General features: G+C 41.5%; 1 protein-coding gene and 1 long non-coding RNA gene across 9 annotated transcripts in view; one reads left to right on the top strand and one right to left on the bottom strand.

Moving 5' to 3' along the window:
• The first annotated feature begins 7,090 nt into the window (after positions 1 to 7,090).
• Positions 7,091 to 8,598, top strand: LOC148131913 (uncharacterized). Its single transcript, XR_015747199.1, has 2 exons — positions 7,091 to 7,192; positions 7,759 to 8,598. It is a non-coding gene; the product is annotated as an uncharacterized LOC148131913 (long non-coding RNA).
• Positions 8,130 to 26,069, bottom strand: part of FAM107A (family with sequence similarity 107 member A) — an 86,116-nt gene continuing 68,176 nt past the window's right edge. For all 8 annotated transcript variants that reach the window (XM_087953723.1, XM_087953729.1, XM_087953725.1 and 5 more), the window contains 3 exons: positions 22,195 to 22,369; positions 14,447 to 14,597; positions 8,130 to 9,990 (listed from right to left, as the gene is read on the bottom strand). In XM_087953723.1, coding sequence (XP_087809849.1) covers positions 9,892 to 9,990; positions 14,447 to 14,597; positions 22,195 to 22,369 — 425 coding nt within the window. In that variant the 3' untranslated portion in view covers positions 8,130 to 9,891. The remainder of the gene's footprint in view (positions 9,991 to 14,446; positions 14,598 to 22,194; positions 22,370 to 26,069) is intronic.

The following is a 26,069-nucleotide window of genomic DNA, read 5'->3' as shown; positions in this document are numbered from 1 at the left end:
GGTGGACAGAACTGATAGAAACCCACCCCTGGTTATATTTCCCTGGATGAGAAAAGGAGAAACGTGTTTTTAAAGACCAAGCAGCTTCCTGCAGCTCCCTGTCCACCCCTTCAGCTCCAGGGTGATGGGATTAAGACATGGCCCTCAGGACATGATAGGATTAGCGCTCTACCCATCTCACCATATGGTACCTGGGAAAATTACATCGTCCAGCAAGATTCAACCAAGCTTGGGCGGGGACTGGAGAGTCCCAAATTTAAGCCCAGCATATCTTAGCCCAGCGTTTCTCAACCTTGGCAACTTTGAAATGTGTGGACTTCAACTCCCATGCTAGTTTGGGAATTTGGGGAGTTGAAGTCCAGAATCCCCCAGGTAAAATGTTATGGTCTGTGATGTCAAGATTATGTAACATTAGAGGAGATTCCTATTTGTTAAAGATAAACATTGCATAATCCTGGAAATTCACAAATTATATAGACCTGTTGTACAGATTGCATAGAAAGAGATTTCCAAACAATTAAACCAAAGTATTCCAGTGATGTCCAACTGCTACTAGAATTCTACACATACATATATGTACACACACACACACACACACACACATCCCTACTGTACATATAAGTACATTATAAGTAATGTGTGATTTGTTTAGTTTGGGGTTGTGACTCTGCCCGTTGTGGTAAAACCATTATGGCTTTGTATCTCAGTGAGAAAGAGCCAATTAGGATTTATTCAGCAAATCATGATTAAGCAAGTTAGGTCTTTGGAGTTTCTCACACATTGATATACTGGTAACTCCCATTGTTGGAAAATAAAACAGTGATTAGCATAACTCCTTTGAAATATTATGGCTCTGAAGATAACAAGCAAGTGTACTGAGAGATTAAGCAATAAAGAATGTACACATTAAAAGCAAGATTACTATATAATTTCCCACAGAACTGATTCTTTCAAACAGTACTCTACAGATTTAGAATTTGAGGACATGGTGTATTTATTATTATTATGTGCTGTCAAGTCATTTTTGATTCCTAGGGACCACATAGATTTTCTCCAAGAAACACAATTTCTTCTCTCTTTTTATGTTCCAAATAATACATGGTGCATATCAATATCTTGGCCTTTTCTAAAACCACTTTGTATGTCAGGAATTTACTTTTTCCATGTAGGACTCTAATCTGCATTGGGAGATCTTAAGCATTAATTTGCTAGCGTGTGAAATTAAGGATATTGTACAACAGTTTGTGTGCTCTGTTAAATCTCCTTTTTTAAAAATATAGGAGTGTAAATTGACCCCTTCCAATCTGTTGGCCACTTTTATCAGCCCTGAAGCCATTTTGGGCTGAAGCCATTTTGGGAGCATCTTCAGGGCGGCCACAGCAAGGCCAGTTGGAGCTGTGGGGATGTGAGGGGGGGAGATGGAGATAGCTGGGGATTTATAGCCAAAACAACATTCTTTCCCGTGGGAGCCAAGAATGTCCTACTTCTGTATTGTGTTCGTCTGTGAGTCAGACTTTTACAGTGGTTTCAGTTTTAAATTTGGGGCTAGCCTATTGTTGTGCCAGAATGTTTTTTTCTTCATCCTGATTAGTTGGGAGTCTTGGTCTGTGTTTATTCTTCTTGGAGTTTGCTGTGTTCTGCTTGATTGGTGTTTCTAATATCTTCTGTCTGTTTTGTGGCTCTTTTTGTGTCTTGATTGGCTGGCAACATTGTGTTTCTTTATTGGAGGCCTTTAGTGCAGCTTGGCTCCGAGTAAATGGATGGCTATCATTTGTTAGGAAGCTAGGTTTCATCTGGGTGCCTGGTTGGGGTGTGTTTGAGCTGGAGGTATCAGGGGGGATCTGTTTGTGCCCAGGTGTTTGCCTGGCTAGTGGTGTGGAGATTTTTTTGTTTGTGAGTGCAGGCTTCCAAATAATTGACAGTCTGGTGGAATCATCTCTTCTATTCATGCTTTCAGGTCTTTTTTCAATCTCTATGGCTTCTCTGATAATTCTGTGGCTGGGGTTTTCTATAGTGGCTAGGGTTTTGGTACCATTGAAGTTGATGCTATGACCTGTGGCTTTCATGTGTTGGACTAGTGAGGAAGTGTGTTCCAGCTTTTTTACTGCATTTTTGTGTTCATCCAGGCGGGTGCTTATTCTTCTATTGGTCTGTCCAATGTATGTGGCCGGGCATGATGCACAGGGGACTTCGTATATGCCTTGGTTTTCCAGGTCAATTTTATCTTTGGGGTTTCTAAGGATGGCTGCTATTTTTCTGTCTGTTTTGAAGGCAGTCTTGATGTGATGCCTGTGTAGTATCTTACTGATTTTGTCTGTAGTACCTCTTATGTAGGGCAAGACAGCTGTTCCATAGTTCTGTTCATCTTCTAGGTCTCCATTGTGTCTCAGTGTGTTTTTGTGGATCAAGCCGGTGATTTTGCTTTTTTGGAAGCCGTTGGCTGTCAGTACTTTAGTCAGGGTGCATAGTTCAGTCTTTATTTGTGTCTTGTCTGCCAGGCGTTTGGTTCTAGCAATTAGTGTTTTGGCCACAGAGTTTATCTGTGCTGGGTGGTGGTGGGATTGGGCATTGAGGTAGCGGTTGGTGTGTGTTTTCTTCTGGTATATGGTGTGTCCTAGTGTGCAATCTGTTTTTTTGTAGATTAGTACATCTAGGAATGGTAGTTGTTTGTTTGTTTCCGTTTCCATGGTGAACTTGATTTTGGGGTGTGTGCTGTTTAGGCGTGTTAGGAAATTGTTTAGGTTTTCTTTTCCATGGGGCTAAATCACAAATGTGTCATCGATGTATCTTAACCATAGTTTGGGTTTGTGGGCGGCATTAGCCAGGGCTCTGGATTCAAATTCTTCCATGAACAGGTTTGCAATGATGGGTGACAGTGATGATCCCATGGGAGCTCCTTCTATTTGTTTGTATCTTTGTCCTTTGTATATGAAATATATGTTGGTTAAGCAGTGTTCTGTTAGTTCCATGAGGTGTTTAGCTGGTTGGTATTTATTTTTGATGATTTCAAGGGTTTCTTTTATCGGGACTTGAGTGAATAGTGAAACCACATCAAAACTTACAAGCAGATCTTCTTGCTCCACGTGTAGATCTTTGATCATTTCCAAGAAGTGGTATGAGTTTTGTACATGTGAAGCTGCTGTTTCAGCATGGGGCTGTAGCTGTTTTGCTAAGTGTTTAGCTAGGTTTTGTAGTGGTGCTCCTCTGGAGCTGACTATGGGTCTGAGAGGTATGCCTTCTTTGTGTATTTTTGGGAGGTCGTATAGTTTGGGGCATCAGGAAGATTTTTCTTGGGATGATTGTCTGCTGGATCTCTTTGCTCATGTGGCTGGTTATAATTTTCTTCTTGGTTAATTTTTCCAGATATGTGGTTGGGTCCGTGTTTATGGGTTTGTATGTGGAGTCTTGGAGTAGGTCTGTCAATTTTGTTTCATAGTCTTTTCTATCCATGCCACAGTAGTAATGGATAGAAAAGACTACGAAACAAAATTGACTCCTTGGTTTTCTAACTTGATTTTGTCTTTAGGGTTTCTTAGGATGGTGGATATTTTTCTGTTTGTGCAGAATGCTGTCTTAATGTTGTGTTTTTGGAGGATCTTGCTGATTTTGTCTGTAGTGCCTTTTATATATGGGAGGAGGGCTTTGCCGTTCTCTTGTTCTCTGTCTTGGATTTTGGTTGGGGTTTCTTTTTGGATTAGGTGGGTAATCTTCTTTCTTTGGAATCCATTGGCTGTTAGTACGTTAGTGAGAGTGTGTAGTTCAGTTTTTAGGTGTTGTTTGTCAGTTAGGCATTTTGTTCTGGAGATGAGTGTCTCGGCTATGGAATTGACCTGTGCTGGGTGGTGGTGTGAGAGTGCATGTAGATAGCGGTTTGTATGTGTTTTCTTCTGGTAGATGGTGTGTCCTAGGGAGCCATTGGTTTTTTGTATACTAAGACATCTAGGAAGGGAAGTTGATTGTTAGCTTCTGTTTCCATGGTGAATTGTATTTTGGGGTGTAGGCTGTTGAGGTGTGTGAGGAAGTTGTTCAGTTTTTCTTTCCCATGTGGCCAGATTATGAAGGCACTACAGACAAAATCAGCAAGATCCTCCAAAAACACAACATTAAAACAGCAGAATAGAAAAATATCCACTATCCTAAGAAACCCTAAAGACAAAATCAAGTTAGAAAACCAAGGAGTATACAAAATCCCTTGCACTGCCTGTCCCACCACATACATCGGACAAACTAACAGAAGAATAAGTGCACGCATTGAAGAACACAAGAACTCAATCAAAAAAGAAGAAACGACCTCTTCCCTGGTCCAACACCTCAAAGGCACAGGACATGAGATTGACTTTAAAAATACCAGAACGATCGCCAAAACCAAACACTTCAATAACAGAATAATCAGAGAAGCCATAGAGATAGAAAAACGCCCACACAGCATGAATAAACGAGATGATACCTCCTGCCTTCCAGCCATTTGGAAACCTGACCTCATTAACAAACGAGTACCTAACATGAAGAATGACACCAGACCCACGAGGGCCACATATGTCCTAATATATATTCTTTTTCTTATTTTCCCTGTGGTAGTCATGTGGGGGGAAAGTTGCAGGCTTGACACATTCCTAAGGTGGGAGGAGTGGAGATAAAAAGGTAAAAATGGCTAGGTGACCTTCTTTCCCATGGGAAATGAGTTATCTGGGTTTGGGGCCTGGAGGTGGAGATTTATGACATGAAGCAACATTATATTACTTCTCCTGGAGAATGTGACTTGTGGGGGTTGTTTCAAACTTCTAATATTGTGGGGTAATTCTGGGTTGGGTCAGATCTGGAATTACCATGGACTTTGCCAATTTGATGTTTTCCTAAATAAATCTTTTTGAAGATGGACTTTGTTATTTTTCTTTTAACATGGATTTCATTACTTGGAACCCTGACAATGACATTATTCCGTGGTTTACTTTGATTGTGGTGTATTGCCTAAGGCGCATTGGCTGGGTTTACATATAACACTAAGCTATCAATCATGATTTACAAATTGTAAGAGAGGTTCACACAACAAACTAAGGCAAAAACAAGGAAAATAATATGGATCAGTGTCATGTATGAACCTAACTCATCCAGCAAAACAGGAGCAGGCAACCCTGACAGCCTTCCTTTCCCACCACACACATCCTCCTCCCGCTGCCCCATGCGAGGCAGGACTCCTGACAAAAAGTGCCTGGCCCAAAGACACAGCCCTCCATGATGGAGCCCTTCCTGGGAAACAAAACAAGAACTTACTGATCCATCCCAAAGGGGAGCTTCAGAGTGGCAGCAGCGGCGCTCTGGGAGGATGGCCCTCGGGGCCCTGGAAACCGGAAACCGTCTTGTGCAGCACAGCAAAATTTACTTTAGCAACCGGGAGTTGCTGCTTTGGGTTCTGCAAGTCCCCCTCCCTTCGGGAGCTGTTTCCTGATGGGGACATGCAGGACCCAAAGCTAAATTTTGCTGTGCCGGGAAGGAAACTCTCGATCTCCCAGCTAGACCAGCAGGGAGAGAAGCAGCTGCTGACCCCGCCGGATCCAACATGAGCCTCTCTACATGTTCTCCTACTGCTTTTGCTGGGAGACCGACAAAGTCTTTCTTGCACAGCGATAAGCTAAATTTTGCTTTGCCAAGAAAGACTCTCACTCTCCCAGCTAGACCAGCAGGGGAGAGAAGCAGCCACTGACCCCGCCGGAGCTGACATGGAGCTGCTCCATGTGTTCTCCCGTGAAGGCAAGTGAGAGGGGGGAAAGGTGACCGGCAGTGGCGGCAAAAGGCAAGTGGGGGGAAAGGTGACTAGTGGTGACGGGTAGGCGACTGGGGCCTGCTTGCAGAGCCTCACATACCTAGGGAGATCATGGTGGAAGGCAGATAGCGATGGTTGGCTGGCAGGCGGGCGAATGCAGACTGCAGGCAGCGATGGCACATGGCCATAAGGAGGGGCGGGGTTAGAATGCAGTCAGCTTGTCGCACATGCATGAGATGTTGCGCATGTGCGATAAGGACTGACTGGGTAGTGAGCGGAGAAGCGGATGAGAAGGGTGGGGCCAGCCAGCGGCCCATTTTACCGGTTCTCCGAACTACCAGAAACCGTAACAACTGGTTCTATAGAACTGGACAGAACCGGTAGAATACCACTCCTGATGGAGAATGGAGAGGAGGTGGAATCAGTGCAGGGCAACCCAACAACTCGGGAGGAGGGCTCCCTGCCCCTCTTCACAAGGCTCACCTTGGGAATGAGATTTAAAGAGATGCCATTGGGAGGGACACTTGTTGGGAACAAGTGTTGCCTTTTCCAGTTTCACGTGTGGTTACTGATATCTGGATACTTTGCTGTGCCTTGCCCTGCTTGCCTGGCCTGGCTATGTGCGAGTTTGCAGCGACACAGTGCTGCAGTCCCAGTGAACTCTTCCTGTGAACTCTTCCCTGGAACCCAATGCCCTGAATTGTGGCTGCTCTCAGAACTGTGCTGCTCCTCTGGACTAATAGCAGCTAGGAACTATTGGAGATGCATGTTTAGTAATTGACTCCTGGACTTGTAGTGAACGATGGGACTTTTTGGGGAAAGTTGGAGAAATAAAGGGGAGTTAAGCCTTCGTTCCAGCTGTGCTCTTTCCATGCTCATTACACATCTTAAGTTCACTGAGGTTGAGAAACATTGCCCTGAAGAATGCAAAGCTCGTGTTCCTTCCTTCCCCCAAACATTTCCAAAATGCTAAACTACCCACGACAGCAGGAATGTTGGTGCATCTGTATCATATTTCTAAGCACTCCTGCTTACATACTGAATTCATTAAGATGGGATCTAATAGCCCAATACGTATGTCATCCAACTAGCCTGTACTTGCTTCCAGTTATTTAAAGAGCATTGTGATTTTGTCCCCTTTACACTGAAAATGGTTTTGGATGCTTGACCCTCTACACCTTGTGCTCAGAGGTGGGATCCAAAAAGTTTTACCATTGGTTCGGTGGGCGTGGCTTGGTGGGCGCACTTTGCGTGCATGCACACACTTTGTGTGCGTGCCAAATGTGCACTTTGCGCAGTTGCAAAGGCGCAAGTGCAGAGGTGTTCCAACTCACTTCCTGCAAGCCTGCACTCTCCGTTGCTTCAGCAACTGCCGCACAGCACTGTACTGTGCCGCGCAAAGCAGCTGTGCTTCAAAAGCAGAGGATAAAGGTGAGTACGGAAGCCCGGGCAGGTGGGTGGGCCCCACAGCAGAGCGGCAGAGAGAACTGGTGGTATTCTATCAGTTCAGCAGAACCAGGCCAAACCAATAGAATACCACCACTGATTGTGCCCTGCTAAAAATAAAAAAATCATATTATGGCTTGGTGTGATTCATAGATCTATCATATTTGCAAAAATCAAAAGCCCGTATTTTTAGTAGTCCAGATACAGTAAGGCTAGCAAGTTAGAAATTTATCGATTGTGTTTTGCAGAGTATTTGCTAAGTGAATAACCTGGCTAATTATGGCTTATTAAAAAAAATGTGTAAGAAAATCATGCATGAACCCATCCACGCAATGCAAAGGCTGTTTTATACACACAGAGAATAGCTTTGGATAGGTAGGAGGGGCAAATCTAAAGCCAGCAAATCTCAGGGCACACTTGACAGTTTAATCAATAGTTAATCAACCACTGAGTTTCAAGCCCATGAGGCACTAGGCCTGAAATACTCTAGAACAGAAGGAGAAAAACACAGCAACGTTCTGACATAGACTGCTGTGTGTTCTTTTACACAGCTTCACTGCAGTATCCAATCAAGATCCTTTCCTAACTCTGCCACATCACGTCTGTGAGGTTTTAGCTGACTTCAAGCCTGGCAGCTTTGTTGTGGCAACTTGAAAATCCAGAAATTCCTTCTTGTTGTGTTCTGCTTGTTTTCTTCTCTCTGGCACTCATCTCCCTCTAGAATCCCATTTGACAAATGGTGCTCCAATCTTTATATCCTACCACGATCAGCTGTCTTCTTGGCATGATGTTGAGGTCCCAACACATCTCCATGCGTCTCAAAAGCAACACGGAAGGCACGAGAAAACAAACTTGTTCCTCTTGATACCTCTGAAGATGTAACTTCTTGGTGTTTTTTTTTAGAAAATCACAAATCCATCCATTTTATTCATTTTAAACAGTAAAATTAAGTTTATTTGGTTGTTGCCTCCTTTAATTCACAGAATGTAAACTTCACAAAATATACAACTGCTCTTTATTAATAAGCTTCCCCCCCACCCCAAAATCTGTGGTTACAATCAAATCATATATGAATTCTAGATGATACGTATAGATAATATGTGTTATGTATTATTTTGGCTGGTACTTCCCTGGTGGTAATCTGCATCTCAGAGGGTCCATCCTACCAGAAAAGCTGACCGTAATCTGTACTATAAATTGTGAAACTAAGAAAAAAAACCAAATGTGGCTTTTGGTTATGTTTATCTTCGGTTCAAGACTAAATGAATAATAAACGAATAACCAAGAAATATAAGAAGTCTTTAGAAGAAGTCTCCCGTTTTTGGTGTAAAAAAACACAGCTATCCTTTTGAAAACCAAAAATGAGTGGTACTTCCTTGGATAGGCATGTGGGCTATTCCTGACTCCACATCCAGAAAGCAGAGCTGAAGAGGGATTGGCAACTCATCTTTTTGCCTTCCTGTTATCATATATTTTAAAATCCATCTAAAACAGTCTGTATTACAGTAAATATCTGGATAGTAAGCATATTCAGGATTTTTAAAACAGGAAAGGGCACCTGGGAAGAGTAGACTTCATATAGCTATAATCTATAAATAATCTTCAACTTTATTATATATTTTAAAAAAAAGAATCTTAGTTTAATGTATTATATTTGTGCAAAATTCAGAAGACCCTACATCAGGTATTGTTCTTCGACTTTCTCCCTAGAATTCTTTGCCGTTTCCCACGCAAATCCTTTTTTGTGGATTTGTCACTTGCTTTTTTGAGATATACACATAGATGTATGCTTTTTGTGTCGCTTTTTTTTTACACATTCAGAGGACTGCACTTGCTCCTACTTTTTCTGCAGTTCTTAAGGATTTTTTCCCAGAAAGTATCTTATCTTATTTCTGCTTCTCATTCTGGACATCAGAATTAGATGCCGAAAGACTGGTGGACAATCCCACTCTTTGGAAATAACTCAGAATCTATTTGTCATAGTAAACTTGACTATACAACTATCACAGATGTTGATTTGTGACAAGAATCTTAAACATCATTTCATATTTGCTAAATCCCAAGAACGAGGAAACACACACACATTTTTACTGGTTATTGTTGATGGGATACAGCACCTAAGGTGCCAGCCTAGGTTGATGTGCTCTAAATCTTAGCTAGTACTTTCCTTATTGATCGTAACTTCCCTTTTTACCATCTTTTTTAGTTTCCCAACTTGCTCCCTCAAGCATTAATTTAGTTAAACTGAAGGTTTCAAAACCAGCAACGGAACTGCTCTGCTATATAAACATCTGAATCTCAAATGTTTAGCAATCTCTCTTCAGACTACATCTCCCATTCCACACGTGCGCCTGTCCTGCTGAATCTCAAAGGATTAGCCAAGGGTTAGTGATGGGAAAGGGCACCGTATTATCTCAGTACTTGAAAGGAAGGTGAGGTCTCTATTACCTTCCCTATCTTTTTCCTCATCTGAGGACCCTTGTGAACAAAAAGCCACTTTGTTTTGATGTTCTTCTTTTCCTAGATGTGAAAATGCCCCAATCATTTTTTTTAATTGGCGCAAACATTAATGAACAGTAAGTAGCCACCAAGACAAAACTTTGAATGTCCACTGTTTACCAAAATGTCAGCATGTAGGTATTCAAAGCAGAAGGTCTTAATCTATTTTGGTCTTAGCTGATGCTTTACTCTGCCCCGGGTAGTGTAGACGTTCTCCTCAGATTTTCTTTGACTTTAATAAATTCTGGTGCATTCTCTTCTTGCTTCTCATCTTCCCTTTCCAGCTGATTAAAAAAAGGCAGAAGAAATAAATAGATGAATTTTTTAAAAATAATCCCAGCAACATCTATTAGTTATAGGAAATGGGAGACCAGACAAACTTTTAAGGGAAGTTAATAGGCTATGTGATGTGTGACTTGTTGAGGCTGTAGACAACTGGCCTTAAGTGTCACCATCTGCATCCAGCCACCGAACCAACATTTGTTTTTCTTAATCACAGTTTAGAACCTAAAGGGTTATCTGAATTCTCAGCCCTATATCAGGCAACTAATAGCTTATCAACTCATCAGCAATTTTCAGTCCAATGGATGCCTTAAGGTCACTTCTATTTTCTTGATGCAGTAACTGCTGGAAAATGGATGTCATCATTCAAAATGTGTCTCTAATTGTGCTCAATAATAAGATTCAGTAATAAACGATCCTCCTGTGTGCATGCTTAAAACTTTCTTTTAAAAAAATCAATTCTTTGCTAGTGTTTAATTCTTTTCCTTCCAGACATGTATTAAATTAACTCAATTTGGGTTTGTTGCATAGGAAAATGTTGCTTCTTTTTTCCTCTTTTCTCAGCTATTTCATCTACAGCTCCTAGTCAGAGATATAATCTATCAACTGTCTCTATGTTTGTCTGTCTCTGCCTGCCTGTCTATCTATCTATCAATCATCTATATCTACCTACCTACCTACCCATCTCTCATCTCTCTCTATCAATCTAAATCTCTTTCTTTCTTTCACCATCGACTCTTATCATCTCTTCCCCTCTCTCTCCTCCCCCCCTTTGTATTCTGCCTTTATTATTTTTATAAATAACTCGTGATCATGAAATATCCAGCACACTTTCCTCTTCCTGTATTCTCCACAATAACAACATGTGAAGTTTGGGTTGAGAAAGAAAGACTGGCTCAAAGTCATCCAGCTGGCTTTCATGGCTAAGGTGGGACTAGAACTCACAATGTTCTTGTGATTGGCCCAAAGTCACCTGGTTAGCTTTCATAGCTAAAGTAGGACTAGAACTCATGGTCTCCAGTGGTGGGATTCAATTTTTTTTCTACCGGTTCTGTGGGCGTGGCTTGGTGGGCGTGACAGGGGAAGGATACTGTAAAATCTCCAGTCAGAGGTGGTGTTTGCTGGTTCTCTGAACTGCTCAAAATTTCCGCTACCAGTTCTACAGAACTGGTCAGAACCTGCTGAATACCAACTCTGATGGTCCCCCACTTTCTAGCCTGGTGTCTTAACCGCCAAATTACCAAATGGACTCTTTCTATCTTCCTATCTGGGCAGATATAGCCTTTAACCAACTTAAATTTAAACATGTTGTTAAATATTTTGTGTTCAAAATGTTACAAATTATTGTAAACAATGAACATAAGGACAAGGGGAAGAAAACCCTGTTATGGAAGCATCTGCCCCTGAGAGAGTTACAGTTGGTTTGTTTTGTGACATGTTAACGATCTTGTGGGTTACGCAACCTCCAGAACGTTCACTTTTGTTGATTAAAAGAAACTGAAATTTGAGGCGTGGCTTGTTTAAGACCAAAGAGAACATTAGACAAAGAATTTAGTATGTGGAAACTCATAATAGTTTAATTTCATGCTTTTTGCCAATTGAAAGAGAAACTTTATTCTGACATATTATCCCTCTGGTTTTGTAGTTCCCAAGTTCTGAACAGTCTTTCATTTTTGGCCTGTTTTGAAGCTTTGCCTTTTAATGTAATGAAGTGAAGATTCACACAAGTCCCTTAAGCCCAAAATCTCTCTGTGTATCAAATGGAAATGACTGGAATTGTAGGTCATTGGGCTGTTGCACTGCCTGCTTTAAATATATAATATTTTTCCATCATTTCCTTTTAACAATTTTCCATAGGAGATCAGATAATTTTTATATGGTTCTCTCTCCTCTTTCAGACTTGAGTGCAGGCTTTAGTATCAACATATTAATGAGAATCCTCCCTCAAAATGGCCAGTTTTGTGTCTGTTGGCAGTTTGAGGATAAAGATGCTTAAATCTACAAAACCAATTGTGGGGAAATAAATGGTGAATTTATACTTTTATACTTGTATTTATACTGTATACTTCTGGGGCCCCTACAAGGTTTGGAGTTGTGGGGTGGGTGGGTAATGTTTTATAGTGGTTCTACTCTTATTTCAGTGTGGAGTGTTAGGTTTCAGATAATCAGAGTTGGAAGAGATCTTGTAGGCCATCTAGTCCTACCCCCTGCCCAAGCAGGAGACCTTACACCATTTCTGACAAATGGCAGTCCAATCTCTTCTTAAAAGTCTCAAGTGATGGCGCTCCCACAACTTCTGAGGACAAGCTGTTCCATTGGTTGATTGTTCTCACTGTCAGAAAGTTTCTCCTTATTTCCAGGTTAAATCTCTCCTTGTTCAGTTTCCATCCATTATTCCTTGTCTGGCCTACAGGCGCTTTAGAAAATAGCTTGACCCCTTCCTCTCTGTGGCAGTCCCTCAAATATTGGAAGACCGCTATCATGTTTCCCCTGGTCCTTCTCTTTACTAGACTAGCCAAGCCCAGTTCCTGCAACTGTTCATTGTATGTTTTAGCCTCCAGTCCCCTAATCATCCTGGTTGCTCTTCTCTGTACTTTTTCTAGAGTCTCAACATCTTTTTTATAATGTGGTGAACAAAACTGGATGCAGTACTCTAGGTGTGGTCTTACTAAGGCTTTATAGAGTGGTATTAGTACCTCACTTGATCTTGATTGTATCCCTCTGTTAATACCACTTAGGATTGCATTAGGTTTTTTGGCTGCTGCTGCACACTGCTGGCTCCTATTTAGCTGGTTGTCCACTAAGACTCCAAGATCCCTCTCATAGTTACTGCTATTGAGCCTGTTAGTCATTTATCCTAGGGGGGGGCGGGAGTGCAATGGCCAAAACTTTAGCAATGTCAGTGTGGGATGCCACAGGTTTGGTGCTCTCTGTCCTGTTATTTTAACATTTATTTGAAATTATCAGAAGAGGTCATTCAGTGCTTTGTGAAGAGATATTATCAATATAGTCATGATGCTGTTGTATACTGCATTCTAACTGTTAAATACTAATTCTACCCACTGTGACGCAGTGGTTAGAATGTAGTATTGCAGGCAAATTCTGCCCACAGCCTGGAGTTCAATCCTGATGGGGCTCGAGGTTGACTCACAACCTTCCATCCTTCTGATATCGATAAAATGAGAACCCAGATTGTTGGGGGCAATATGCTGACATTGTAAACCACCCAGAGTGTGCAATAAAGCACTATGGGGCAGTACATGTCTAAGTGCTATTACTATATCATGAGCCACGGTAGCGCAATGATTAGAGTGCAGTTCCGCAGGCTACTTCTAGACTCTCCTTTCTAAAGACCCATTATTCTGATGGCAAATTGGCAAATACTGCCGTCAGAACACAGATCTGCTCCCCAGGGAGCGCTCAGCCGCTTCCGTAGCGATCGTAAGCAGCTCACAAAGACTTGACATTGCGAAAGCCACTCAGATCGACTTGGCATCGTGAAGCCCTGCCGCTGAGCCATTTTAGAAAAATCGAGCGGTTACCTTTTGAACTGTCGAGGCTTCTTGATTTCCCCAACAGAACACCTAAAAGAAGGGGGCTTATGAGCCCGATTTCTGCAAATTTGGCAGATCGAATCCCACCAGGCTCAAGGTTGACTCAGCCTTCCATCCTTCCAAGGTGGGTAAAATGAGGACCCAAATTGTTGGGGACAATAGGCTGACTCTGTAAACTGCTGAGAGAGGGCTGTAAAGCACTGTGAAGCAGTATATAAGTCTAAGTGCTATTGTTATCATCAAACTTTGGCTAAGCCAAAATCCTATAGGCTTTGAGGGTTGGGATGCTGCAAAACAAGCTCACAACCAACCTTTCCAAGATGGAGCAGCTTATCATCAATAGACACCAGGGAAATAGAAACATAGAATCATGGGCTGGAAGGGACCTTGGAGGTCTTCTACAACACTTTAGTCCTCCTTGCTTACTACAAAAGACTTTCTGACTGTTTCCTTCAAAGCCACATTCTCTACACTTCAAGTAGTTCTTGACTTATGGCCACAACTGAACCCGAGATTTCTGTTGCTAAGGGAGATAGTTGTGAAGTGAGTTTTGCCCCATTTTACAACCTTTCTTGTTGCTGTTATTAAGTGAATCACTGCAGTTGTTCAGATGGTAACATGGTTAAATCTGGCTTCCCCATTGACTTTGCTTGTTCGACGGTCGCAAAGGACGATCCCATGACCCCAGGATACTACAACTGTCATAAATAGGAACCAGTTTGCCAAGCATCTGAATTTTTATCACATGACCATGGGGTTGTTGCAACAATTGTGAATGTGAACAATGGTCACAAGTCCCTTTTTTTCACTGCTAAACAAACGGTTGTTAAGTCGAAAACTACCTGTATTTCTGTATCTTTTAAAGGAGTTTAACATACATAGTAGAATCCACAATTATTTCTACCTCATCAAGCTTCTGTTGCCTTTTCAAGAGCTCCTGTTCAAATGGAGATTTGAATTTCTTTGCCTCGTCTTCTTCTTTCCTCTGTTTCAACAGCTGGTTTCGGCGGCGATGTTCCAGGACTCTTTGCAGTTCTGGTTTACTCTCAACTCCTCTAAAAGATAAGGTAGACAGTGAAAGACTGAGATTGAACTTGAATGCCAAAAAGGTAAATACTGCAGTAAAATAACCTGGCAGGGTAATAATCTATGTATGTCTTTCTCCGGTAAAATAAATTCTACTTTCTAGATTGGTTTCTGTCCCTCACCCACCCCAGTCCTGCCATGCTGCCTCATAGTGCTGGAGAGATGTTCCTTGGAGAAATGAGCAAACTGCAGTGGGAATGTATGCCAAGTGCACATACTTTACACCCCAGCTTCTCAGTTCAAACAAACAGATGTTGCAGGTGGGTGTTCATTTTAGTGGCAACCACAAAGGCGTCATTTCATACTGCACAAGAGAAAGCATGGGAAACCATTTGATTGAGAAAACCAAATGGGTAGTCAAAATGTGGTAAATGTTGATATAGACCTCTCAAGTTGGGGGCCACTCAACAGTCTAAGTTTAAGATCTTTCAGAATGCTAATGGTGTTATGACACTGCTAAATAAAGCTTTCCAGATGGCTGCTAATGTAAGCATGCTGGAGAAAAAAACCCGGAAGCTGCAAAAATAGAATTATAGTGGGAATACGGAATATATGGGGTATGGAAAGCTCAATACTCTGTCTGCATCTTTTTTGGGGGGGGGGTCATGCTGCATGTCACCCATTGGCAGGTCAGTTTTTGATGATACTCCAGGCAAAAAAGTGAAAAAGGAAGTGAATGAAAAGACATACACAACTGAATATAAAGAAGACTCAAGAAATGACAACAGGTGCAACAACTAGCCTTAGAATTGACAATGAGGATATTAAAGTGGTGGATAGCTTGTGCATTTAAGATCAACAATCAACAGTAATGCTACCAGCAGTAAAGAAATACAACACAGACTGGCACTTATAAAGTAGCCATGAAGTCCTTGGAAATTATTCAGATACAGGGCTATATCTATATCTACAAAAATAATACTCATGCAAGATATTCCCTGTGACACTCCATGGAAGCCTAGACTGGATTTTGCAGAAGTAGGATGGAAAGAATATGCTTTTGTATTGGAGAAGACATTTGAGAGTGCCATGGATAACCCGGAAAACAATCAAATGGATCAATGTCTGTGGATCATCCAGGTCATAGTTGTCTCAAAAGTACTTTTTCAAAAGGTAACGGCACTGTTTTTCCAAATCAATTCAGAGTCCTCACTTGAGAAACAAATAACCAAGGTCAAATAATCATATTTTGGACAGATTATGAAAAGATCCAGTAGCAAAATGGATGAATTACAAAGCAATGAATGTAGAACTGAAAGTCTGAACAGGCCAAGTTGAGGACAGGTCACCCGAGAGAAAATGTATTTATGTGTAGAAAGTTTATCTATGTCTAGAGAAAAATTATCTGTTTCTAAGAACTGACAGCAGAATCCAACATGGAAGTTGAGGTTCAATGGAACTTCCATGAAAGCAAACATCAGAATGTGTAAAGTCAAGGGGCACACATGAAAAACTGCTAAGATAAAATAACAAACTTCTTATAGTTGGTTATAATATAACAAAGTTTACTCAGGATGCTTCATTAAAAGATCATTTCTTTTCATCTTCCTAAAACTGTTTCATTTTTTTCAATTTTTCCATCCCCTTAGGGTGGAGTAGAAGAAATTTGAAGCCTTGAATGTCCAAAGGTCTCCAAATATTTCCCCCCCGCCCATTTAAGCTTGATAATTAATTGCAAAAAGCATAATCAAAATGGGTATCAGAGCACTAGAAGAAAATGTTAACGTGTAAATTAACGTGTCACTTTTATTAAACCTCATTTTCACCTTAAAAGCAAAAGAAAAGAAAATATGAAACTAAATACAGATAAATAAAAATGCACAGTGGCCCATCAGTTTGATTAAGGTATATAGAATTGATAATACTGCCTGATGCAGTGTTGATGCAGTGATAATTAAAGGATTGCTCTCATCCTTTAAATCAGGGGTGTCCAACCTTGGCAACTTTAAAACTTGTGGACTTCAACTCCCAGAATTCCTCAGCCAGCAAAGTTGGCTGAGGAATTCTGGGAGTTGAAGTCCACAAGTCTTAAAGTTGCCAAGGTTGGACACCCCTGCTTTAAATGATATTAAAAATTCTGTAAATTAACACACTGTGCAACAGGGGTTTTAAAACTTTTGCAAGCAGGAGAACCTTTAAAAAAAAACACCTTGGAATTTCTGAGCAAGTGGCACAGCTCTAGTAAAGGAAACATGGCAATAAAACGAAATTTGTACTAACTGCCACTTGCTGCCTGACCTTACAAAAAGGCCATTAGAAATCGCTACCTGAAGGCGGTTCCTGCTTTCCTCACCTACTTGGGGTTAGTACGAGAAGGCTGAGCTGGGGTAGGATGACTTTGTAGGAAGCACAGCAAAATAAGGTGTCAACTCAGAAAATATTTCTATGCCTCTTTTATTGTTGCCAACAGAAGGGAGGGGGGAAAAGGAGTTTGAAAAAGCAGTGTAGCAGTTTGGCATAGAAAGTGCATTCCATTAATAACTTGCAGAGATTGTAACTAGGTGATTGGACTTTCTGCCCCGCAAATCTAATTGGAGAACATGATTGATGACTCTTGGCTATGGACGTGTTTCATTGGAGAATATGAATTATGATGCACCCAAAGGGGTGGGGGGAAACCAGGGTCAAGAGTGACAGTGAATTACGTGTCTCAGAATCGGCTTCAACCAGGTCCTGCTGACATGTTCGCTTCTAATAAATTCATTATAGGTTTTGAAGTTTGGCTTGAGGCTCATGATTTAATTAGGGCAACTGCCGGAATCCTGACATAAGGCTTATGATCTTTTTACTCACATTTTCTTAGGTAAGGCTCATAGTCATAATTTGCACCCTTTCACCTTTTAGAAAAATCACTATTGATGCCTCTGGCTGCATTCAAGTGATTTTTCTCCCTTAAGTCTTTCACAGAACCCCATCAGGTTCCCATGAAATTTTATTTATTATATTTATTTGCTGCTGACATCGAAATTACTCTGGGTGGTTTACAGCATTAAAATCCTAACGATAAGTATTTCTGAAACAATAAAAACAGAATTAAAGAACTCATAGAGTTCTATAGAAGAGAATATTGAAAAGCCCTACTTTAAACCATTTTGAGTCAGATCATAACACTAGACAAGGCAAGACTGACTTGGTAAAATATATCAAGCAGGGGCCCACAGTAACACTCCATGGAGAGAAAGCAAAGACAACTGAAGCTTCACATAAAATGTTTTGAAAGGCCAATGTCAGAAAACAGAAAATAGGAAGTGTTTTGTCCATGATGAAAACTCATCATCTTTCTAGCTTTCTAACTAGTAAAAACTAGTCTTCAACATAGTGTGAAGCAAAGAAGCCTTCAGTCTGATGCCTATCTGGATTCCAACATCATTTAGGAACTAACCTTGGAAGAGTTGAATTTTTGACTTCTCCATCTACTCTATATTAGGAACTTCTTCAGATTTTTCCTTGCATGTTGACCTAGTTATGTTGTCTGGTTTGTGGTTGAGGCAGTTATGCTTAATCCTTGGGACTCTCTTATGATCCTGTTACATTAGAACAGGGTTTCTCAACCATGGCAACTTTAATTTGTGTAGCCAGATGGATGGGGAATTCTGGGAATTGACATCCGCAGGTCTTAAAGTTGTCAAGGTTTAGAAACAGTGTGTTAAACTATAGATCCCAGCAAACTATATTGAAGCAGTACTGCAGGTGCCAAAAACACATGTGCTATTTCTAAAAACACAACCTGTGCTTAACAAATGGTTATATCATCCTCTGATTGAATTGTTATTAATGTTGGTTAATGTTTGGGTTTACTGATTTACATGAGCTGTAAACTCAATTGCATTATTTGTTTTTACCCCTTAAGCTTGACTAAAAGTTCATGTAAAGTATAGAACCTAAACATTTCTAATAAACTGATAGTTTAAAATAAGATTGCTAAAGGTCTGAGCACATCGTCATGTGAAAGAGCGAAAACTTGGCAGGATAGAGTTTCCTTGTTTCCATTTCAGGCAAATGCATAACCTGCTGAATGTTTAAATATAAATACAACCTGAAAAAGTGCAGGACGAGCCCAGGCAGAGAAGAAAGTACTTCGATTTCAAAAATATATTGTTTCTTAGAATTAATTAAAAGAAACAAGACCAAAAAAAAAAAAAAGCGCTTATCGTTTTCCCCCCTTTTCCAGCAGGGGGAGGAATTTAACCAACAATCTTATGTTGGAATTTATCATTAGAAGTTCTAGTGTGGTTTCCACCAGAGAAGATCTCTCACTAGTGTATCTGCTAGAAGTGCAGTGAATTAATGGGCTTTCACATTGCTGGCTTTAGTCACAGGGGTCAGATGAAGAAGTTGGTTTTCTTAACTGGTTTCCATATTCCGAGGGGTCAGTCTTGCAAATTGGACAACTAAGACAAACGGTATCTCTTTGGATTGTGTCCCATGTGGGACATTTTCACTATCAATTGCTGGCTTAACTCTTTCAAAGTTCTCAAGCTCAGTGCTTGATGATTTGATGGATAGCAAAGGAGGGATTCTACTTATAATTCCACTGTCAAACACTTTTTCCAATCTCTTTTAGATCGATCTAGGCATGCGCAGGGCAGATTTCTGAAACCCCATCCCTAATCTTCCAATTGCAATGTCCCTTCAGTGCACAGGCAGCTGTAACAAACTAGCTGAATTTTTTGAAAACATCAACCTATTATTCTCAAAGGACAATTTCTTGTGGGTTATATTATGTAACCAGCAGGGAGTCTGAGGGAACCAACTAGGACAAGAACTTACTTATGGAGCACCTGCTTTATGGAGTTCCTTTCTTGCAAAGTGCAGTCTAATCCCTTCCTGGCTGAATTCAAGAGGAGACTGAAGGCTCAATATCACACTCAAGCTTTCCTTCCTTAGGATGTTTGTCTTTTAACACAGATGTCTCAAATTTCCATACTGTAGCATAGCTTTGAGAATTGAGCTAATGTAAGGATTTAATACTGAAAAGCTTAAGATGTCGACTTTTACTGATGCTTGTTTTGATTTATTGTGTTTACCACCTTGGTTGGTTAAAAATGGATGGCTTATAAATATGGAAAACAAACAAACAACTTTGTGGTTATTACAGTAAGGTTAAGTAAGTAGTAAACCAATAGAGGGGTTCAGATATTGTACACTGCCCAAGTTTTTTGTGAGATGGGCAGCTATATTCCAATCATGGCTCCCCTAACTCTTCTTTTCATAAGAATGAATAACCCAAATTCCTTCAGCCTGTATTTATAGTGCACGATATGCTCCATACACTATTATTTTTCAATGTTGTATTTAGATTTTGTATACTTTTATGTTTGTGTTTCAAAATGCTGTAAGCTGCCTTCTTGAAGAGGTGGTAAGTATTAAAATACCGTGTTTCTCACAAAATAAGACCGTGCCTTTTTTTTTTTTCAGCCCGAAAAAACAGCTAGGACGTCTTTTGGGGGGTGAATTAATTTCTCCCCCCCGCGCACCAACGCCGTCTCCAACAACAGCGTCTGAGTCGCTCCCACTTTCCCCCCGTCCCCATAACAACAGGAAAAAAAACCATTTTGAGGTACCTGGAAGCGCCACGCGCTGCGTTTTGGTTTAATCCCGAGCGGGTGGGTGGGCGTGAGAAGAGCCGAGCGGCGTCTCTGCTGCTGCTACGCTTGGTGCTCCAGCCTCGGGCTCTGCAAGTTTGCAAAGTCCCGGTGCGCAGCCCGTTCCTGCATTCAGCGCCCAGGCCGAGCTGCAGCTGTCCCTCTCTCACCAGCACCATCTCCAATAACAGCGGCAGCAGCGGTGGGAACCGTGGAAGTTACGGAGGTGGCTCCTCCACCCGAGAAGCAGCTGAAACGCTTCCATGGTTCCCGCCGCTACTGCCGCTGTTATTGGAGATGGCGCTGGTGAGAGAGGGACAGCTGCACTCGGCCTGGGCGCTTGAATGCAGGAACGGCTGCGCACCGGGACTTTTGCAAACTTGCAGAGCCCGAGGCTGAAGCACCAAGCGTAGCAGCAGCAGAGATGCTCTCTCGGCTCTTCTTACGCCCACCCAGCCACTCGGGATTAAACCAAAATGCAGGTACCTCAAAATGTTTTTTTTCCTGTTGTTATGGGGACGGGGGAAAGCAGGAGAGACTCAGACGCTGTTGTTGGAGATGGCGCTGGCGAGAGAGGCGCCAGCACCGGTAGGAACCATGGAAGCTATGGAGACCTGAGAAGCAGCTGAAATGCTGCCGGACATCCACGCTGACGCCGCCCGCCTGCTGACCCGGGTAAAGGAGCCCTCTGTGCTCCACCATGGTGTTAGGAGCGGCTGATGGTGAGGCGTAGCTGCCTGCTGGGCATTCCTAATGGCAAGTTCCCCCCCGCCTCCCCCCCTCCAATTTTGCATGTTTTAAACTAGGCCTAAATTTGGGGGGAGGGGCTTAATTTCATTTTATGCCTAGAAAACATGCTGGGTCTTCCTATGGGGGGCCGTATTGTTGGAGAAACACAGTAGTAGTTGTTGTTAAAGTTACAACTGTTATTAAGAAGATATAGATCAGCAGCCCTCCTTTTAATGTCAGAATGCATTTTGAGATTTTATTTTTTAATCAAACTCCCATCACATCAGGCCTTCTTTATTAGGTCTGGATGACTCACTCGATTTCCTACTTGTCTAGTTTTTGCAAAGGAAAGTTGTGTTTCATAAAACAAATAATGCTAGCGGATATGGCTGAGAATCTAACAGGATATTGGCCCGAACGTCTCCCTCTTTTCATCTAGATAGCTCTTGATGCGTCCGTCACTTGCCTTTCATCTACAGATATACAATATGTACATTTCTATGAGGTTTTGGGAAATCTCAACTCATCTTTGGTATTCTTTGATGTTTCAGGGAACCAAAGGAGGACAAAATGTTATCTGAATCATGAGAGAGCATTTTTTCCAGGAACAACAGAATTAACAACATATGTATGATTTTTAATTTTTTAAAAACTTCATCAAAGTTTTATGTGGAGCTAGACAACATCATCACAGATATATGGTTCACACAATTGTTGGCCTATGTATCTTATATTGTAACAAATGCTGCCTTTCCATGATTAGCTGAATTATGCTTTTCTCAATCCAATTTTTGAGGTTCACAAAAGAGCCTGGAGGCTAAATCATATGATGAACAGTTGAGGGACCTAAGTTTTTCTGGCCTATCAAAGAGAAGGATGGGGACGACGACAACATGATAGTTGTATTCCAGTACTTAAGGGGCTGTCACAAAGAACAGGAGATTGTTTTATTCTCCAAAGCACCAGAGGGCAGGACAAGAAGTAATGGATGGAAGCTTGTCAAAGAGAGATACAATTTAGAAGTTAGGAGAAATTTTCTGGCAGTTGGATTAATTTCTTTTGACTCCCCTGCTATATACTCAGGAGTTATCTCCAATGCCGAAGTATTGATCAAGGTGTCAATATTCTATCCCACTTCTTCAACATTATTTTTCTAGAATGTCATAGACAAAACCACAGATGTCACAGCACACATAATACAATACTCACTCCACCCCTCCTGAGGAAGCCTATGACTTCAACCCTTGCTCACCTTCTGTGATTCATAAGTAGTTCCCGGTGAAGTTCTTGGTGGCTCTTTGAGGCTCTGACAGGATTGAGCAACTTTTTAGGTTTGATAAGATCCGGGTTTCCATCAAGATAATCAGGATGAGTCATGATATTCCCAATATCAGGCCTCTCTGATGGTATCTCTGAATACATAGATGCTGGTGGAGGAAGAGACATCAGACAATGCATCACAATACCTGAAAAAAATTCTCAGAAATCAGGCATACATCAAACTCAAAGATGTCAAATGTTAGATTGCGATCTCTGAAGAAAGTCACTCATTTATATTGAAAATCTTACATTCTGATTTAGAATTATTTAGGCCAGGGGTGTCCAACCTTGGCAACTTTAAGAATTGTGGGCTTCAACTCCCAGAATTCCTCAGCCAGCCATGTTAGCTCAGGAATTCTGGGAGTTGAAGTCCACAAGTCTTAAAGTTGCCAAGGTTGGACACCCCTGATTTAGGCCCAGAAGACTAATTAAGTAAATACCATTTGAACCCCTGTGATTAGGATTAGTACAGATGTGTAGGCGTGCAGTGACAATGTATTACTACTAGAATTTTGGAGAAGCAATCAATATCAGTTTCTCTCACTTTCTAATTTTTGTTAATATTTTAGTAATCAAAGTAAACCAATCTCTTCCATGCCTAAGCTTTCTCATGTAAATAGTCAGAAATGAATGATAGTAATCCTAAATTGAATGAAAATTCTTTGGTTTGCACATTGGTTCAAAAAAATACAAATTTGGAATTGCTTTCCTTCAAATGTATGCTAAACGAATTTCTCCCCTTCCCCAGTCACTGCTCAGAGCCATGTCTACCTGTAAATGATTTCTTCAGCTTGGAAGCAGATCCTGACTAGCTCAGGATCATTATACACATTATACATTATACACAAATGTTTGTATGCTCATCAAAAAGCCACACTAGCTTCCTTCATAAGTTGGAATGACAACAACTAGAATCCTTGACCAGCGTGACCTATGGTTGGTATGCTCATCTGTTTATGTTGTCATCTGATATGTTAGATTTTTGTGATAAGATTTAAGCCCCATCTTTCCTCTGAGAGTTTATACATAAAATTGAACAAACAAGAGGCAGAAGGAGTGCCAGTAAAAACAAATGTTTGGGCCCGATCCCAAAATATATTCCTTTTTCAAGAGTTCATCTGGAATTCCTGTGATCAAATTCACAGCCTCCAAAACATTTCCATTTCCTCTTCACTGCCTGTCCTCCTTTTTCATCAGTCTCCCATAACTGTGGACCAAACGCTGCAAGATAGCAACTACAGTCAATCTATGGCTGAAAGTGGACATGGATCTGAGTCTTCCTGGACTTAATTTAAAAGCTTGAATTGTCTGTCACCTGAAGGAACGATGCTGGAAAAATGTACTTCAGATGGCCATAGACATCTGGTTGACATGGCCATGGGATGACTGGGAGGCATTCAATAGAGGAGACGCAACTTGTAGGAGTGGGGTGGGGGAGAGAGAGGAGGAGAATATTCAAGGAATGTTTATTTTGAAAACCTATACAGAGCTAAAGCAGCATTTGATCCCCTCCCTTTCTGATTGCTGGACTTCTACTTTTATCAACACCCCCAAAGTCCAATAGGAAGCTGAAAGGGAGAAGGGCACATTAAGCACTGAAAAACAGAAAACATTCATCTTTTTTTCTTCTTCTGTAAAAGGAGGAAATGACTGAATTCACACCACTACAGTGGCTCCCTCCTTCTTTGGTACAGTGACAGGTCTCTGATGGCTATGGAAAAAAGACCTAAGCAAAGCCAACCGGCCATGGATTACATCACTATAATTGGGGTGAAAAGTTCAGTGCTACAATTAAGCACCACAGGAGGAATAAGGGGGTCTTGTGACTCTTTTCACCCAAGTATGAGCGGGTTTTATTACCATTTTTGTCCAAGGAAATGGCAAATGGTGTGGAAAGCCACAAGGGAGGTTGCTTGCTTATCTCACTCCTTTTTTTTTCAAGAAAGATTTGTCTACTTATGCTTTGAAATGATGCAGACAATTTCTGTAACTTGGAAAGCTCAACATGATTTGGGAGTCCACAAACTATAGGGGTGGGTAGCTGAGACTAATACAGTCCCTGGAGAATTACAGCACAATGACTGAAGAAAACATCAAATCTTCTTGTGCTGCCAATACCTGGGAATAGCATTGGACTCTCAAGTTTTAGCATGATTAAAATCAGAATTTTGCCTAGTAAAAACAAACCCACTAATAAAACTCAGGAAGCAGGGAGGCTGTCCTGTGTGTTACCAATTCAAGATGTAGAAATGTTTGTCTAAGGAATGTGTTTTATTTGCTTCTTCAGGCAGACGGTTGTTTTCAAGATGTTGCAATACCTGACATTTTAAAAACCATGAGTTTGGAACAAGGAACGGGAGAAGTTTGCAAGGGTAATATGGAGGAGACAAGATTCATTATACTAAAATGAATATGTAATTCCCAGGCTCAAGTCAATAGAAAGGTGAAGAAAAGCAGAACTGAGTGCCATTTATGATGTAAATCAAATCAGGGCAGTAATGTGCAATGATGGCATAACAAAGCCACAGTTTGTAGCAAAAGCAAAAGCAAAAGCAGATGATGAAATGTTGCCTATCAGAATCTGGTAACCTCCAAAGGCCTTGGATCTGCATGAGAGGGTGCCATGTTAGAGATAGATTGTACACTGTATTCATTTTCCAACAATGGAAAAATGTTATTCGGCCATCCATATCTTCTTGATGAAAAAAAAAAAAAGAGGTGAGATTCCTTTCTTGGATCAGACATGTAACAAAACTGAGGCAGAGGGCCAAATGCCCAAAAGGCTCTTGCAACTTTGAAATAACATGACTCTCATCATTCTCACTTCTGGGTAATTGTGGTCATTGCACCATTCTTCAAGAAGAAAAAGGATTCATGTACGGACAACAGAAAAACATCTGTGAGGGTCTGAATTAGTCCTCAACTTACGACCACAATTGAGCCCAAATTTCTGTTGTTAAGTGAAACATATGTTAGGTGAGTTTTGCCCCACTCTCTGACCTTTCCTGCTGCAGTTGTTAAGTGACTCACATAGTAACAAGGTTATTAAATGAATCTGGGTTCCCCTTGAGTTTGCTTGCCAGAAGGTTGCAAAAGGAGACACCAGGACACTGCAATCGTCATAAATGTGAACTATTTGCCAAGCATCCCAATTTTGATCACATGACCGTGGGGATGCTGCAGCGGTCATAAGTATGAGAAACGGTTGTAAGTCACTTTTTTCAGTGCCATTGTAACTTCATACGGTCACTAAACAAATAGTTGTAAGCCGAGGACTACTTGTAATTAGGGAAGGAATGTAACTCAGTGATAGACCCCACTGCTTGCCCATGAAAGATTCCATTTTAGTTCCCAGTATTTTTATTTATTTATTAAACCTATATGCTGGCCATCTTGCCTTAAGAGGCGACTCTAGATGGATTATAACAGTGGTCCCCAACCACCGGGCCCCGGACCGGTACCGGTCTGTGGATCATTTTGTACCGGGCCACCTATTTTGCTTGGGCGCCGCCATCTTGTTTCGACGGCGCTTGAGAAAGTGCTTCCGGGTGAGCTTGTCAGTCGTCGGTTGGAAAGCAGCGTTTGGGTGCTGAAGGAATCCTTGCGCCTTAGTTTCGTCGAAGGGGGGCGGCGGCTTCGAACGAAGAGCCATCCCGATGGCGGTGGAGTCTCGCGTTACTCAGGAGGAGATTAAGAAAGAGCCCGAAAAGCCCATCGACCACGAGAAGGTACAAAGGAGGAGTTGAAGGTGGCGGGGAGAAGCGGGGGATGGCTGGTTGGCCGGTCGCTCGGCTCGCCTTGCCTTGG

This window comes from Notechis scutatus, chromosome 2, assembly GCF_049901735.1.
Source record: "Notechis scutatus isolate UNSWTSFEM ecotype Mainland chromosome 2, rNotScu1.2, whole genome shotgun sequence".
NCBI lineage: Eukaryota > Metazoa > Chordata > Lepidosauria > Squamata > Elapidae > Notechis > Notechis scutatus.
The sequence above is the reverse complement of the archived record's forward strand: the minus strand, read 5'-3'. Positions and strand labels throughout refer to the sequence as shown.